The 17,336-nt window shown below is 31.7% G+C and overlaps 1 protein-coding gene across 1 annotated transcript; it reads left to right on the forward strand.

Annotated features, from left to right (window-relative positions):
• Positions 1–9,085: 9,085 nt before the first annotated feature.
• Positions 9,086–16,806, forward strand: LOC114390229 (protein BREVIS RADIX-like). The gene is made up of 6 exons (XM_028350934.1): positions 9,086–9,312; positions 11,075–11,215; positions 14,414–14,811; positions 15,133–15,262; positions 15,524–15,855; positions 16,402–16,806. The coding sequence occupies exons 2-6, from the start codon at positions 11,105–11,107 to the stop codon at positions 16,478–16,480; spliced, it is 1,050 nt and encodes a 349-aa protein (XP_028206735.1). The 5' UTR covers positions 9,086–9,312; positions 11,075–11,104; the 3' UTR covers positions 16,481–16,806.
• The last annotated feature ends 530 nt before the right edge of the window (positions 16,807–17,336 follow it).

The following is a 17,336-nucleotide window of genomic DNA, read 5'->3' on the forward strand; positions in this document are numbered from 1 at the left end:
CCTAGGAAAATTACTTAATGCATTTCATTTTTTGTTTGATGCACCCCTATTGGAAAAAATAAAGTACTTGGATGGACTTTTTTACCCTTTATTAATTCTAGTATGAGGTTCCCAATGCCACCACACTGACACCTCATTCTATTCTCCTTTCTTAATCTCGCCACCATCCTCCATAATAACCCTAGCACGGCTGCACCCAGTCTCTCTTCAATTTGTTTTGCGCACGCACCTCAAAGGCCATTGGAGTGTCACCTAAGTTGATAGTAGAGGGCCACCGTCTCCACAACCTCCCCGTCGAAGCAACCATGGTAAGTGGTTGTTTGGTTAGCTATCAATGTTTGTCATTTATGATGTTACAAATTGAGCATTTTGAAATGCAAATACATCATAGATTGATCAATTCATAATATATTTTTTTGTATTACAGATTGCACAATCTAAATACAAAAGAAATGCATTACAAATTAAGCAATCCGTAACTATATTGTAGAGGTGAACGAGTAAAGTCATACAAAAATCTAGGGTGCAGGGAGCTTGTGCATATGGTGGAGGGAGGTGGCGACAATTGCGTGTGCAGATCTAATTGGTGCGGAGGTGACTACGACACACAGTTGATGGTGTCGTAGTTGGGTGGCATGTGTGGATCTAGGGAAGGAGGTGGCGGCGCAATAGGGAGGGAAGAGGCGGTGAGTAGTGGTAGTCGTGGGTGGTGAGGGTTCATGGAAGAGATGGTGAAAGAAAGGAAGCTCAACTTTTGCTTGGAAGAAATGGTAAAATGGGAGAATTAGAAAATTTGGTATGCACCAAGCAAAAAAAAAGGGATATGTTAAGTAATTTTTCTCTTCTAGTATATGGACAATTCTTTAATACACCTCATTTTTTGCTTGGTGCATCCCATAATTTTCAAATATACCCGTTTTACCCTTTTTCTTCCTCTTTCCCATCGCCTCCGGTAATTGTACCGATCACCATTGCTCACCTCAGAACCATTGCAAGCCAAGATTATACGATCCTTCCACAACCACTCCACCCTAGATCCATGCCCACAACTGTGCGCAACCACTCATCTTGACTTCACTACAAACCAAATCACCTCTTTCTCTCTCTCTCTATATATATATTATGGATTGAGCAATTTGTAATACAAATTAATCAATATGTCATATTTTTTTTTATATTATGAATTGCTTAATTTATAATACATATATTTTCCAGATTGATCAAGTATTTGAACTTAAAGATTACATAGTTTGTAACATATTCCTATCTAGTTGCTAATTTTGCTTGTGCTAGTTGTCAATCGAGTTATTCCAATAAATGGGAATGCCAGTAACAAGCCCACCAAAAGACAAACAATCATTCTTAGCACCCTCCGGCCGCGGTGCCACCCTAATGGAAAAATCATATAACAGAAAGACTCCATTTTCTCTCCCATCCCAATTCCTCAACATATAACACAAAGACTGGAAGCAATGATCAGACACCGACCCTCCCAGAAAATTCGAAACTACAATTCTCACCACGCTGACGTCTCTCATCACTCTCGTTTCTGTCTTGCACTTCACCTCTGCGTATATTTAGGATCTTAATCAAATTGCACTAAAAGTTAGCTTTTGTGTATGAACTTGAATTTATGAAGGGATTGGTAGCTAAATCAGTAAATAGAGGATACATTAACACGTGCAATTTTATGCCTATTTTGACTGGCTATTGTCTTTTAAGTTGTAGATGATCCATTATGTCCCTTTTCCCCTTCCCTACTAAAGTAGCACACCCAAGAAAAAATATATATTCATAAATTACAAGTATATAGAAAAAATATTCGGCAATTGAACATAGCCTTTGCAAAATCGATTTCCTAGTAACGTACAATTTTGCACCAATTCCGTTTCTTCTCTTTAAAGGGTTTGGCACATGAACAATTTATATCTTTTTCTAAGAAAGAGAACCAATGGAACAAACAAAAATAAAGTAGCTTATCGAATGTTTCCCTCTTTGTTCAAAGAACAATTAAGGCACATATTTTTCTTTCTTTTAATAAGATCCATTTTCTTTTATAATTTTCACCCTTTCCTAACATTCCCATCATCATGACAAAACCAAATGAAGCTGAATATTCAGTTTTATCCGTTTTTAGATTTAATTTCCTTTCCTCTCCAACCCTTCCTCACATGAGATAAATTAACAAACAGTTTTTTTTTTTTTTCCTGAAAGCTAGATCCACCCCATCTATGCAAACCTTTTTTTTTTGTCCCATATCTATCATAACCTCAATCATATTCATCTTTCCTTTTTATTCTTATTCTTGTACCGCTTCAAATGAGATTCGAATTTGATAATTCTAATTGGAGGTATTTAACCGTTAATTATTAGAGTGTTCCCTTAAGCACAAGCAAGCCCCCTACTAGACTTGCTTTGTTAACGTTACTTTTCAAGGGGTCACAAGGGTAATAATACCACATTATATGAATAACCACGGTAACATCCGTGGGTTCAAATTCTCATCATGCATGAAAATGAGTAAGAAGTTAATAGTCAAATATATCGTGGTATTTAACTCAATTTATTAATCAAGTTGTTTGAATTATTATATAATTTTCTTATACTTGTTTTTGATTCTGAAAAAAAATTATATATGTTATATGTAATTTAGGGGCTTAAGCATACGTAACGTATATATAATTATAAGGTACGGATAGGTTTAAAAGTTTTGTTAAACAGTATTTGCACAAGACAGCCCACTTGTGTCTCTTCTTTTAACATGGTAAATAATGGTTTTTATTCTGGAGCAAGAAATCAAAAGAGAACAACCTAATAGCCAAAGTAATCAAACCCCAAACATTGGAAACAGGGAAAGAAACACTTGGGGATTGAGATTATGGAGATCTACCTTGGGAGAGGATTGCTGAATGGGGAGCTTTATGATCACTTTTCAAAGTACATTATTATATGCATTTATAATTTGCTTTATGCTTGTTCACTTGAGAAAAAACAGAACATTCCTAACGTTAAAAGTGGTCTAATCTACGCCATGCTTTCATGTTTTTAATTTTACCTTTCTTGTGATTTTTGAATTTAATACGCTAATAACGTATGGATTGTGAGGCTTTCAAACTTAAAAGACATGTTGGTAAAAATAAATAAAATAGATGATAATAATAAAAATTGGAAAGGCATGTGTCCTCCGGACAAATGGAATTTGGAATTGAGAAAAATGTTTAGTAAGCTAAAACGTGGAAGGGTCTTAAAGCATAATTGCAATAGCACATATTGGGTTTAGACATCCATTGAAAAAAAAAATCTCAGAAAAAAAAGATTTAATTGCAATTGTATCATAAAAAGAATTATTCTTTTTACCAAATAATTACAAGAAGAATAAATTTCTCTTTACTTGGACTGAGTATAGGCTTTTCTTTGATAACATTTGTGTTTTCTCTTTTATACATAGATTGAAGATAAAGAGATGTGATTTTTTTTTAACAAAGATGTAATTAAAGTGTCGGATATTTTTTGAATACTCTTGAAAACGAAAAAACCCAAGTTGGGAAGGAATGAATGGCTTTGGACCTTGACTATGCTTTTCTTACATAACAAGATCTAGTAAGAACATATCTTTAGCTAAAGCATGCCCCCCAGATTTTGCCACGTGGAATTCCCATTTTCAGATACTAAAAGAGAAGAGAGAGAAGCACCCTAATAAGCCACAAAGGCAAAGATTGTGTCTAGAGAGAGAGAGAGAGATTTGTTTATAGTTTTTATAGTGTGGTTTTGTTGTCCCTCCATTCCAAGCATTCTTTGCTTAAAGAGAGGTTAGCCCATGGAATAATGCAAATGACCGAAAACTGTAGTAGGTTAAAGTTAAAGCACATCATGCAATACATCACTTGTTCACAATGGCAAAGGACCAAAATTTAACCATATGAATCAATTTAAGTGATTTTTTTTCAAGTTTAATCATTGATTTATGGTTTTAGTCCAGAACATCATCTAAATATATTAAATATTAGAATAAAGAATTTTACTATTCCTGTTTGATTTGAACACCATTGTTTTAGAAAAAAAATACTTGGGAATTACTTTTTTGTTTTAAAAAAAAAACACCAAAATTTGCACCCAATTCTGACAACGGGCCATAGCCAGTTGCACACCGTCCGGAGTCCTGACCAAAAAGGTTTCCTCTATGTTTAGTCACTGGTCATAGCCGGTAGTCAGCGCTCTTCTGTCCGGTCACCGTACAAATTACTCTAATACTACTGAATTTGGGTTACACACTCTCTGACTGTGTGCTCATTTAGTCAGAGAAAAGAAAGAACATAACATAGTAACAGAATACTATAGCACAAGAACATACATATATACATCATATATCATATATCATATATTCACCCACTGACCAAAGACCAAGGCACTTTTACTTCTTTGTGAAAAACTTTCTAGTTGTAAGTCGATATTTTTGTTCTTTCCGAGGCTTAAAGATTTTACTTCAACTATCTCTTATTCCAATTTTGCTTTTGGGTAAACCCCAAATTCAGAAAGACAAATTTGGATGTGAATAGATTAATCTTTGCTTCTAGACTAATTATGGTCAGACTAATTTGTTCATCTTCAAATTTGTCATTAAAACTTTGACTTAATTTTTTGAAATTACAATTTAATAGTAATCTCTTTTAAAGAATGTATACTTAAGAATCAATATGACAAACATTAGTGATTCACCCTCTAAAGGTAGACAAGTCAGTGATTTATAAGAATTAATGTGATAAAAAAATACTATCGCGTGCAACATCTTTCTAAGGACAAATTTAAGATTTATTGGCCCAACTAAATACAAAGAGCATCTCCAATGGAAGGTATTTCCATGATTTTTTAGGTTAAGGAATGATTTTCTTGTGAGTTTTTTTGCATTGAAGCTGACATGACAAAGTGAGTTCTTTCATTATTAAAAATAGTTTTTTATATAAGAAACTCTAATATTTGAATTTTTTGCGATTTCTTACGATTTATTACATTGGAGTAAAATTTTATATGAATTTTTTATGAATGACGTAGTACTGCGAGAATCACGATCATAAAAAGATGATTAAGAAACTCATATGAATTTCTTGCATTGAAGATGCTCTAACTTGTATTTCTCTCGTTCAAATTGATTGGACCATACATAACGTAACCTTATCGACCTTGTAATATTTCTTCTTCCTTTTTTTTTTTTTTGCCTTTTCTATTCTTCTAGGAATGAATACGCATGTAGAATTCACTGACCAGAGAAAGCAAAGTTTGGTAGAATTCTAGTTCAGCAAATGAGCAGGCACAAGAGCATGTCTTTAATGAAACGTCTTATTTTCATCAGACTATCTCCAAACATTACAGGCACTTTTGCTTGCCACTCGTAAGATGCTTTCTTTTTATTTACCTGTTTTCAGAAGTTAGTCACGATTGGCATGGGAATATCTGTTACGTATACCCATGACGTAGAGTAGATTAACAGTTGATTATAGACTCTTTTTTTCACCCTTTGGAGATGTATACACCGGAGAAAAAAAAAGTGAAGAAATTTATATATGTGCAAATGACATGATGGAAAAAGGGAGAAAAAAAAAGTACAAAGTGAGTGAAATAAGGTTGTAAAAGAATTTGAATTGCATATATTCATAAAGTTGGGATCAACTCATGTGATGTATATTCCTTAAAAACTTTTAATCAGCATTAAGTAATTTATTAAATTAACCATTAAATATTTTTCTTATAAATTATATATTTGGATAGATAGCTCAACTTTAAGTAATTTTCAATAAGTTACTATTGTATGAGAATTTGTCATAAAATTAATTAATTTATTATAAAAATTAAAAAAAAAAAAACTAACAGGTATTTATTTTAATAGTATTTACCAAAAACTTATTGAAATAAGTGAAAAAATTAGCATTTTTAAATTAAATTTTGTTTAGAATTTGAATAATTTTTATTAGTATAATTGTGTAAAATATTTGAATAATTTTAATTTTGACCTTTAAAGTTTAAATTATTTTTGAAGAAACTATTAGAATATAAAAAATTATAGTTAAATTCTATTTTAAAATAATTTTTAATATTTTTTATTCACTTATACCGCAAATATTTAAATAAAAAAAAAAACCCATAGGCATCCACTCAACGAGTACCCACCCATGGGTGGACACAATGTGCATATTCATCCGGCGGGCAGGTAATGGATAGCTAATACTCATGCTCGTTCCATCTCGTTGTTGTCATTAGTGATTAAAATCAAAACTTCAGTTAGATGAAGGTTAATTTTGGAAATAGCTTTATTATATAAGATAAAATTAATTAAAATTTCCTTATATTTAAGATTAATAATACTAGATTTTTTTACTTATATTTGTAACCAAATAGGGTATATAATTATTTGCTCAAGCAATAAAGTACATTAGAACAAATCAAAATCTTTAACTTGGCTTGCTCTTCAATCATGAAAGTGTAACATATGACTAATCCACCTTAATATTGTTAAGCTTTTTTTTTTTCATTTTAGGTTTTATATTTTATAAAAATAGTTGGAAACTAAAAAATTATTTTATTAAATTATAAATGTTCAATAAAATTAGTTGTATGTTACGGTAATTAAAAAATATAAAATAACAAAAAATAATAAAATTATAATTCATTTAAAAAAGTAATATGAAAAATGTATAAATATTTAAAGATAAAAATAAAAGAAAATATAAAAAAATATTTTAAAAAATGTTACTTTAGATAACATATAAAAATACTAAAAACTATAAACTATTAACAAGCTATTAAAAAAAGTTTGTTTACAAAACAGACAAATAAATTTTTTATCTAATAAAAAAAGCTATATAAGTTATATCTTGATAAACATAATCTTAGAAAAGTTACATCAGCTTGGATTGAGATTTACATAGCAATAATCACAATTAACACTAACAGAAAAAAGAAAAAAAAAAAGTATACACATCTTTAAATTTTGATGAGTTCACATTACTACGTATCTTTTAAATTAAATTAAAAGTAAATTATTTTTTCTCTTTTAAAAAAATTCAATTTAAAATATAAATTAGACATGAAATAATAAAAATAGTTTAATATTTTAGTTTAAAATAGTTGTATAATGTCATCTAATCAAAAATCATATATGATGGATTGTGATTCAATGAGTGTGTAAATTCTCTAATAAAAAATATGTAATCATTTTCTGATTAAATGTATTTTTATCAAATTCAATTCAAAATTAGAGTAGGACCCTAATATTTTGCAATATCTTCCTTCTTTTAAAAGCTGAAAAAATTACCTGAGTTATTTGAATCCGATATTTTATGTATTGTTAACATCTCCAATATTACGAGATGCTATAAAAAAAATTCCTATGAGATCTTTTTTGAAAAAATGATTAGGAATATTACGTACTTAGCATCATTTAGATTTACCTGTGAGATTTGTTTTCCTAGAAAATAATTAAGTATAAAATTTAGAATCCTCCTTCTTAATACAATTATTTTTTCCTTAAATATTTTATATCATTATCAAATCATAAATTATATTTCCTTAGTATGTTTTAAATTGTCAGATTTTGGAAAGAATGAAAAAAAAAATTTATTTATGTCATCTTGAAAGTTCAAGATAACATTAAGTACTCTTTTATCAATTATTTCAAGATAACATTAAGTACTCTTTTATCAATTATGCTCTTATTGTTCACCTAATTCTAATTAATTTACACATATTCAACACCATTGTGGAGTAGAAATAAAAGAATAAGATAAAATAAAAATTCTACAACTATTTTATTAGAATTAATTTTTTTTGTTATATTTCTTGATTTCTACATTAAAAAAATCTTTTTTTGACAAATACATAAAAACCATAATAAATGACGTAAAAAGAAATGAAAAGAGTAGTACACAAACAGTCAGTATATTAACAAAGTCATACTAATAATTTATAATTATATTAATAATATAATATAAAATTAAATTATTATTATTTTGCTAAAAATTTGAATAGTAATTGTCATCTCGTAGTCTCATTGCAACCCTTATCCAAGCCGTTCCCACCCATATCATCATTCCAACTACCATTGCAAAATCTTCTGTTGCACAACCCACAATTGTATATACTCATTGAGAAATTATGAAGTGCTTCAGAACCACTATGTTATTTATGGTCTCAATCAATAATATGACAAGTGAGTGAATCATTAAAGATATACTTAGTTATCTAACAAGGATTAATTAATAAGGCAATGATGGTGCACAAATCCTTCATGCATTGCAGTTGGTCTACATTTGTTACGAATTCCAGTTAGAAATTCCCTCAGCAGGAAAATTAACTTGCACTCTCAAAAACACTCACGAATAAGCCAAAAAAAAAAACCTCACTCAAGAGAGAAAACCATCGGGATTTTTTAAGAAGCCCAGTTTTTGAATAGTTTAACGAGCACATTTTATAAAATTATACATTTTTTTTTCTATTTTCTTATCAATACAAATTAACTTTTATAAAAAAGTTATAATAGTTGACACACTATTCAATTAATTGAAATGGGTTCTTAAGACCCAAGAAGAGACAATAGTTTACCTTAAACAGTATTTTCAAATTTCAATTTATCTCTCATAATTTTAATTTGAGAAAAGTCCTCAATAATGATCTTTAGTATTCCAATTTTGACCTTATCATTAAGACTAAGCCCCGATGGGATAGTTCCCAACTCTGTCATCCAATACGAGCAAATTTTAATTTTTGCGATTGAAACAACATGACCAAATCCCACCCATTCAACTCTCCAATTACATCAGAGCCAATCAAAATCCGACACGTGTCATGCTACCTACGCACGTTAAAGATACCTCTGTGTGTTGTTGCATTGCATCAGCATGAACATGTGGGCCCTCATGTCTTCTACGCCCTCGACCATCGTTTTTCTGCTGTAAAAAGACAAAAACAAAATTCCTCACTAACGGCTTCCATACTCTCCCCAAACATTTTCCGTCAAAACTAACGTCTCTTGCTAACGCCGTCAACCCCTCCCTCTCCATATAAATACGACAACCTCAGCCTTTGCCTTCCCTCTTCTTCTATGATCTTCCTAATTTTCGGACACCAAATCTAAATCCGAATCCTCGTGCCCGATTTTTTCGCCAAAATACAACATCGCCGATTCATCGCTCATCATCACTGCCACTGCTTCTTCTTCTCTGTTTGGTGGTTGAAAAATGGAAAGCTAAAGCGGAAACCAAGCAAAAAAAAAAAAAAGAGTGAAGACTGAAGAGTGAATATCCACCTTTGTATATATATAAGGTAAGTTTTTATCCCTTTCATTTTTAATATATTTTGCAGTGTGCTAAGGCAAATTAATGGTTATTATTATCACTATTATTAGCTATATCTCTAGCACATTGCTATCCCGGGCATTAAAAATGCGTTTTAGATCCCAAACGTTCCGCATTTATTTTCGTTGATAGGTATTAACACGAAGGGATTTTTAATTTAATTAATCCCACACCACAGCGCTCACTCACACGCGCGTTTGAAAAGAGCTTCCACACATGTTGGTATGTGTAAAATTGAGTTCCATCGCTCTCGAATTTTAGTCCTGTGAGGGAAAGCATTTTATTAAAAATAATCAATCAAATTTTTTAATAAAAAATAATCATCAATAAAATTAATAATAATACTCACACTAACTAATGTCATGAAAAAAAAAAAAAGCATGGACACATGAACGTGTGCATGGCTGTGGATGATGATGTTGAGGTTGAAGCATCAGCCAGAGATGTTGTGATGAAGACAAAAGAATGAGAAGCGGTTGAGAGATTGCTTGCTAAGTCGTTTTCGAATAGTAATGACTCTATTTAATTAATTCTGCATTTTGCAGTAAAGCTGGAATAATTATATACTCAATCAATGCACAATTCTCTTCTCTTTCCTTTTGTTTTCTCCAATTCTACGGTTATACCCTTCATTCATTCATTCTCTTTCATTGTCCATTTACCTCTCTTCGCACCTCCGACAAACATTGATTCCTCATTCAAACTCATTCTGTTTTTTTTTCTTTTCAAATCCCAAGAACACGTACCCCGTAACTAAAGCACAGTTTTTTTTCTTCTTTCTCTCTATCTTCAGGTCAGTCAGCCGCTTTTGGTTTTCGGGTGTACCTCGTAGAACGAGGATTGATGTGATTTGCACAAAAGATAAAGAGAGAATCGCAAGAATATTTCAGTCTTTTTTTTTTTTAATTCTTTTATAACTCAATTGTACTTATTTTTGCATTTTATATTTATCATTTTTTTTATAATCATCTTACTAATACCAATAAAGTTTAAGTACGAGACGTTTCTGTTTGTTAAACAAATTGAATCCAATTCATACAAACTTATTTGTTAGTCTTTTCTTTTCAGGTGTGAATTTTTTTTTTATATATTTTTATTTTTTTGGGTGTCAAAAACTTTGGCTTGAATACACTTTTTTTTTTTACAAATTTCTGTGCGGTAAAGCAAAGCAGATAGTATACAGCAAAAAAAGAAAACAAAGCAGATAGTAGTAGTAAGTGCAGTACTCTGGGCATTCCTTGGCTGATTTTGTTTTCTTCTTTCTCTACTTTTAATTATTGACCCAATTTTTATTTTTGTCTTCCTTCTTTTGAGATTTTGAGATCGCTTTCGATCTTGCTCTGATCCCGAGCCTCGTTCTCTTAAGAGACCGCTTTTCCTTTTTCTCTCTTTTGCTCCATACGACCATTCTGTTTCCGCCACGAAAGAAATGCAAAATTCCCTTTTCCTTTTTGTATTTTGCAATTTCTTTTTCTTTTTTTGCATTCTCACTTGTTGGTGCAATTGGGTCTTGATTTTTCAATTTTTGGTGCTTTCATTGGCATTTCTTGAGACAGATAGGCACTGTTACATTCAGTGAAAGTGATTGCCTCAAACTTGTTAGTACCAATTAGGTCCTTCATTACTATTCCACGTGGCACTCCATCCAAATCCATCTAAAACAACAATTATTATTAAAACTTTGTTTAATTATTTGATGTTAATTTAAATGTGGTTGATTTGTTGTGCAGTTTTAACATATTAAGGAGTAAAAAAGAAAGATGTTTACGTGCATTGCGTGTACGAAGACGGATGATAAGGATGAAGAAGGAGGAGCTCGTGAGAGTGGCACGCCGAGTACAAAAGAAGCCGTCAAAAGCCTGACCACGCAGGTTCTTCATCTCTCTCTCTCTCTCTCTCTCTCTTCATTCACCCACAATCTTTGCTTTTCTATCTTCTTTTTCCATCTTGGTGAAAACTGAAAAACAAACAAAATCTTCACCCCCCCTTTGGGTACACTCATATGATGGGGGACCACTATTGAAGTATCATGTATAATTTTATGAATACTTAATATGATTTTGATAAATGTCCACTCTTATTTTAGAGTAAATAGTATACACATTTTTTTCAATCATACATTATCCTTTTGATAAATTTGTTGATTTTAATGATACATACATTAAAAGCTTAAAAGTTACACCTACATATATAATTTATGAATGTTTAAGAGCTTGTTTGGTTCTGCGTTTGGAATCACTAAACTTTGATTATTATTTTGATTAGCATGATTGGCACTTTTATATTAACATGATTTGCTGGAACAAACTTAAGTCTTTATTGATGTTACTTTAAATAACTTATGTGTTGAATTAAAAAAATTATATAAAATAAAAATAATTTGGTTCAAAATTAATTTTACCAACGTTTATTCAAACATACGCTGAAGTGTGTTTGAATTTTTTTGTCATGTCAAATTAAATTTGTATTGGTTTAGAAACAACTAAGCATAACTTCTAAATTTGCCCAAAATTTTGACATGGAAAAATCTGCTATACACACAAATTGAAGACGTGCAACCAACACACTAATATGATTTCGATAAATGTCTATTTTCTTTACAATAAATATCTATTTCTATTTAAGAGTAAATAGTGTATGCAATTTTTTCAATCATATGTTATATATCATCTATGATATATTTGTTAATTTTAACAATGGTTAAAGTTTACAAGCCATACCTACATAGTTTCTAATTAGTTGACAATATAATAATACTATATAGAAATTAAATTGCTAATTTAATATAATTTGTTATTTTTTAATTTAATAGGAAGATATTTTTTAATTAAAATTGAACCGAGTGGCAACAAGTTATTAAGACACGCTTGGTTTTGGACGACGCAGTTTTGTTTTTTTCTGTTCTGATTTTGACTCCTTTTGCTTTTGGGGATGATGGCGTTATGTTCCCTAGCATATACTATTGGTCTATTTTATATTCGTTTATTTAAGAGCTTGTGGGCAAGAGGTGTTGCCATTTTGCTAACCTTAGGAGGTGCAACATGGGTTCATAATTAACCAATCAAAAACCTTAAGGTAGCTTTGCATGAGATTTTAAATATAAAAAACTAACTTGTTACTTCCATAAATTAATTAATTAATCGTTTTTATCCAAAATCTGAGTAACTTGGTTTCCCTGCATTGTTATTTCAAAAGAAAAGCAAATGTCTTGGTCAATTATGCTAAATGCGTAATGAGAATGGCAGTAGTGAGAACATGTTCCATATTGAGCATTTGAGTTGATGATGAGAAAAGATTCCTATCACAGAAGGGTCTGCCAAATTCCTATGATCCTATCCCTAGTGTGGCCCATCCTTGAATTCTTGTCGATACAATGTTTTTCAAAAGTTTTCTATTATTACCAATGCAGAAAAAAAAAAAGAGAAGCAAAAACCTAAATAAGTGGTGGCCGGGCTCTTGATTGTTTTTATGGAAGAAAAAGAAAACTATATTGATATAAATATTTCTCAATATTTACTTTTAGACCACTAGAGTACTAGACATGATTCTCTTTCTTAATGTCTGCTTATGTGTATGAGTAACCTTCATTTTTGTGCTCTTTATTCTTCCCTGTAAGTCAATGTTATTAATGCAATATAAGCTGGACACTCAACTCTTCACACCAACTATCTCTAAATTAAGTGAAAATTTTAACCAAAAAACAACTGGTAAGAAATCAAAAGAATCTTCTTCAATTAGGAAATGCTTTCCATTAGTGGTAACATAGTTCATGGTAGCATATATGTAAGATTCCTGTAATGGTCTTTCACATTAAGGATTTTGTCATCCACTTGTATCCTCAACCCAAACACCCTCTCCACCACTCCAGCTGTAAAGGTTTTTATTTGAAAATGACCCAAGACTGAAAACTTAGCATCCATTCAGTTTCATCCAAATTTACTTTTAACTTATACTTCAGAAACTTGCACATATGGTTTCCATCTGTCTCCTTCCTTGTGTGCCATTTGACGAACACCCTTCTGTTATAGTCTCTGCCAATGTTCAATGTGCTTATTTCTAAATTATATTAGAACTTTTATTATGGCTTTTTCTCCCTCTTTTGTTTCCTTTGATCCAATTCCAATAAAAAATGTTTTTTTAATCATGGACAATTTGTAATTTGTATTTGCTTCTTCTAGAAAGTAGACAACTAGTTCTCCATCTATACTTTTCTCTTTTCCATATAGTGCATCATCTTTTACACAATCGTATCATATTCAAGATTAAAAGGAAAGCAACAAAGCAATTTGAGTAGGTGGATAAAGCAAGATGCCACTCAGGTGTTTTGAAAGCCTTAACACATTGTTAAAATATAAAAACAGAATTTTAAATTACATCCACTCCCCACTAGAGAGTACTAATTGTGTCAGTAAGTGACTGAAATCCACTTGGACACAGAATATATTATTAGTTATTCTACAATCCCAATTTACAAAAGAATAAAACAGTTTGAACTTTGAAGTTATATGAACTGTAAAAGAATAGCTACTTGTGTTAGGTGTTGACCCAATATACGTTACTCCTTTAAGCATGCCTTTTAGAAATAACATTTGAGATATAATTCTATATTTCTAGTTGTCGTGAAATATTTTTATTGTACTATTTCCGTTACAGTTTTCTGATTTCTCTTGTCTCACGTGTAAATAACTTACCAATAAGGTTTTTAGCTGAAGTTGTCTTTTGAATATATATAAATCAGTGAAAAAGATTGTTATTTGGATAAATTATAATCTATTGTATTTCACACTTTTTAATTTATGTCCCCAATACTTTTTTTTTATTGTATCACTAAACCTTAAAGTTTGGGTTAATTCATGGTTCACGTTAACCCAAATTTTAGTAATGGTTAGTGGTACAAAATAAAGCATAGGAAAGTGTTGAAATAAGTGTCATTTACCCTTTTTTTTTTATCGATAATTTGTAGTAGAAAAGGCTCATTTATTTATTTTGATATTTTCTATTCTTGAAAAATTAAATGATTGAAGCCTCTAATGCATTGTTGATATGGGTTGTGTTTTCTATATATGCAGATAAAGGATATGGCACTGAAGTTTTCAGGTGCATACAAGCAATGCAAACCCTGCACAGGGTCCAGTAGCTATAAGAAAGAACATAGGCCATATCCAGATTTTGATACTATCTCAGAAGGGGTTCCATACCCTTATATTGGAGGTGCAAGCTCAAGTTCAACACCTGCATGGGACTTCACAACCTCTCACTACCCTGGTGGAAGATCTGACCCTAGATTTGCTGGGGCATTTGGCGGTGACCGCACGCCGAGAGCACGTGACTCAACATCAGTTTGTGATGTAGTCTTAGAGGATGAGGATGAGCCTAAGGAGTGGATGGCACAGGTGGAGCCAGGGGTTCACATTACCTTTGTGTCTCTTCCTAATGGAGGAAATGATCTTAAGAGAATTCGCTTCAGGTATAGTAGTTATAGCAACTAATAATAATTCACTGATTTCAGTTACAACAAGTTTAGTGTTAAAATGTTTTCTAGCAAAACATCTTTATGATGGTCCCCAAAGTAATAATTAATATACCAAAAATGCTATGCTTGCTTGGCAATAAATATACTTGACAGATTAAAAGATTTAGCTGAAATGTGGAATTGAAGGTGTGAAAAGAATGTGTGCCTTAGACCTTCATATAAATATTAAACAAAGCATATGGGATTTTTAGTTTTTGAGAACTTAATTATCCTGTAGGAGCAAAGACTGACAATACTTAGCATTTGAATTTGAAGCCGAGAGATGTTTAATAAATGGCAAGCTCAAAGATGGTGGGGTGAGAATTACGACAGAATCATGGAACTTTACAACGTCCAGAGATTTAATAAACAAGCTCTTAACACTCCTTCAAGGTCTGAGGATGAGGTAATAATCTACATTCATGTAAGAGCATTATGTCCCCTATCCATTATATCATATCATGTAAGAGCATGCTTTCATAATGACTAATTTTGACTATACAATGGTCTTGATTATCTGTAAGTAAATCAATTTTGATTATTCATGTATGATTGCATGGTTAAGCTTAACTCCTCACATTGTATTTAGAAAGACGGCAAGTCTTGATTCATTTTTCACAAAACTATTATTGTATTCAAGATTAATCTGTATAATTTGTTTGAACAGCAAAGAGATTCTTCTTACTCAAGATTGACATCTGCAAGGGAAAGCCCCATGGCCTCAAACAAGGATTGGACGCCGAGGAGTCATTATAAGCCCTCAGGGAGCAGAGGATATTACCCGTCTGAACCGTTGGATCACGGTGGAGGTGGTGGCCAATACCATGCAGGGCCATCTATGGAACCAGCAAGGGATACCACTGCTTCTAGAGATGAGCCTTCTATCAGCAATGCCAGTGAAATGGAGACAGAATGGGTAGAACAAGACGAGCCAGGAGTTTACATTACAATCAGGCAGTTAGCTGATGGAACAAGAGAGCTTAGACGTGTCAGATTCAGGTACTATACAATGCATCTTCAAAAACATGTTCCTTGTTTATTGTTTTTCCTTCACAGGGAAATGATCCTATTATGATGACATATACACAAGAAATGAAAGCATGGAAATAAGTAATCTTAACAATTTTAAGTAAAGGAAAATGCTAACTAATGTCTTAAAGTTACATGTTAAGAATTCAGAGGTATAAAGGATTTTTTTTTTTTATTATTGAGAAGTGTAACAACACACTCTTGATTTCCAATGGAATCCTTCAATAAAAACTCTGTTTATTTCTTTAACCAATGCCCTTAGCAGGACTCTTAAGTTGAACAAGCTTCGTTGTATATTCAAGATTTATTCCTCTCATCTTGGTGTTCTCACACACAAATGCATACAAATTTCATTAAAAAAATTCAACTTATTAGTCAACTCTATATTCCTTGAAAAAGAAGTGGAAAATTCAAGATGGGTCATCACCCATTTTGAAGGGTGTACAAAAGACTTTTGTGTAGACTTTAGATGCATGTTAGATTTTGAGTTGACACTTTCTCTATTAATGTTTTCAGCCGGGAAAGATTTGGGGAGGTGAATGCAAAAACTTGGTGGGAAGAGAACAGAGAGAGAATACAAGCTCAATATCTTTGAACTTTGAAGTCACATTTTCCTAACAAAAAGTGGATCTCCTAAACTGGTGGAATCCCCAAAATTTTGTTTCCTAGAGAATGTAATGGTATGACTCCAGATTATGGAGTGGAGTCAGTTCCTATACAGAAAAGAAAACTTGACTTTTCCCACCATCGGTTATGGTCTCTGGTGTTAAATTGACAGTCACATACAAGATAGTGTGCAAATCAGGGATTTAGTAGTTTTGTGGTGACACTCCATTTTTGCCAAGGATCAGTCGCCATTGGATTGGGAGGTCTAATCTTTATAATTGCATATCATCACATATATATTTTTTATCCTCCTAATTTTTCTAGTCTTGCTTTCTTTTCGTTTTGAGGGATACTTTTTTGTCATCATAGTTGCTGTTACATTGATTTATTACCATTTGTTTATTTTTTTATCATTATCTCCCAAGTGGAATTGTGTTGTAGCTCCTTACCAAATGGCTGCCTTTTTTTGACGTGAGATTAAAGTAATTTAAAAGAAATGCACTGTTATTCATTAGTGCATGATTCTAGGCTCTCATTGAGCTAAGCTTTTTACAGAAGAGAGTTAATGAACCATTTTGGCAAGTGTGAAGAAAGTGATATTATGCTACCACCCCACGAAATTGAGAGGGTTGCTTGCCATTACCAAGAGATAATTACGACCTAATGGTGAATGCAGTTATAATGGATTACACTGAGTTCTTTAGTTTTGTTTGGGTAAACTTTTTCATAAATACTTTTAAAAAAAAATTAACTTTATTGCATAAATTATAATCAACTTGTAGTACACTTAACTTTGAGTTTAGCTCCACACGTTTACCTTTTGGACTGATCTAAAAAACTAAAAT

This window comes from Glycine soja, chromosome 16 (assembly GCF_004193775.1).
Source record: "Glycine soja cultivar W05 chromosome 16, ASM419377v2, whole genome shotgun sequence".
NCBI classification, from domain to species: domain Eukaryota; kingdom Viridiplantae; phylum Streptophyta; class Magnoliopsida; order Fabales; family Fabaceae; genus Glycine; species Glycine soja.

Coding starts and splice junctions, on each gene's coding strand:
- LOC114390229 (XM_028350934.1), top strand. CDS start 11,105: ATGTTTACGTGCATTGCGTGTACGAAGACGGATGATAAGGATGAAGAA. Junction 14,812..15,132: donor CTTAAGAGAATTCGCTTCAG/GTATAGTAGTTA, acceptor TTGAATTTGAAG/CCGAGAGATGTTTAATAAAT. Junction 15,263..15,523: donor CTTCAAGGTCTGAGGATGAG/GTAATAATCTAC, acceptor TTGTTTGAACAG/CAAAGAGATTCTTCTTACTC.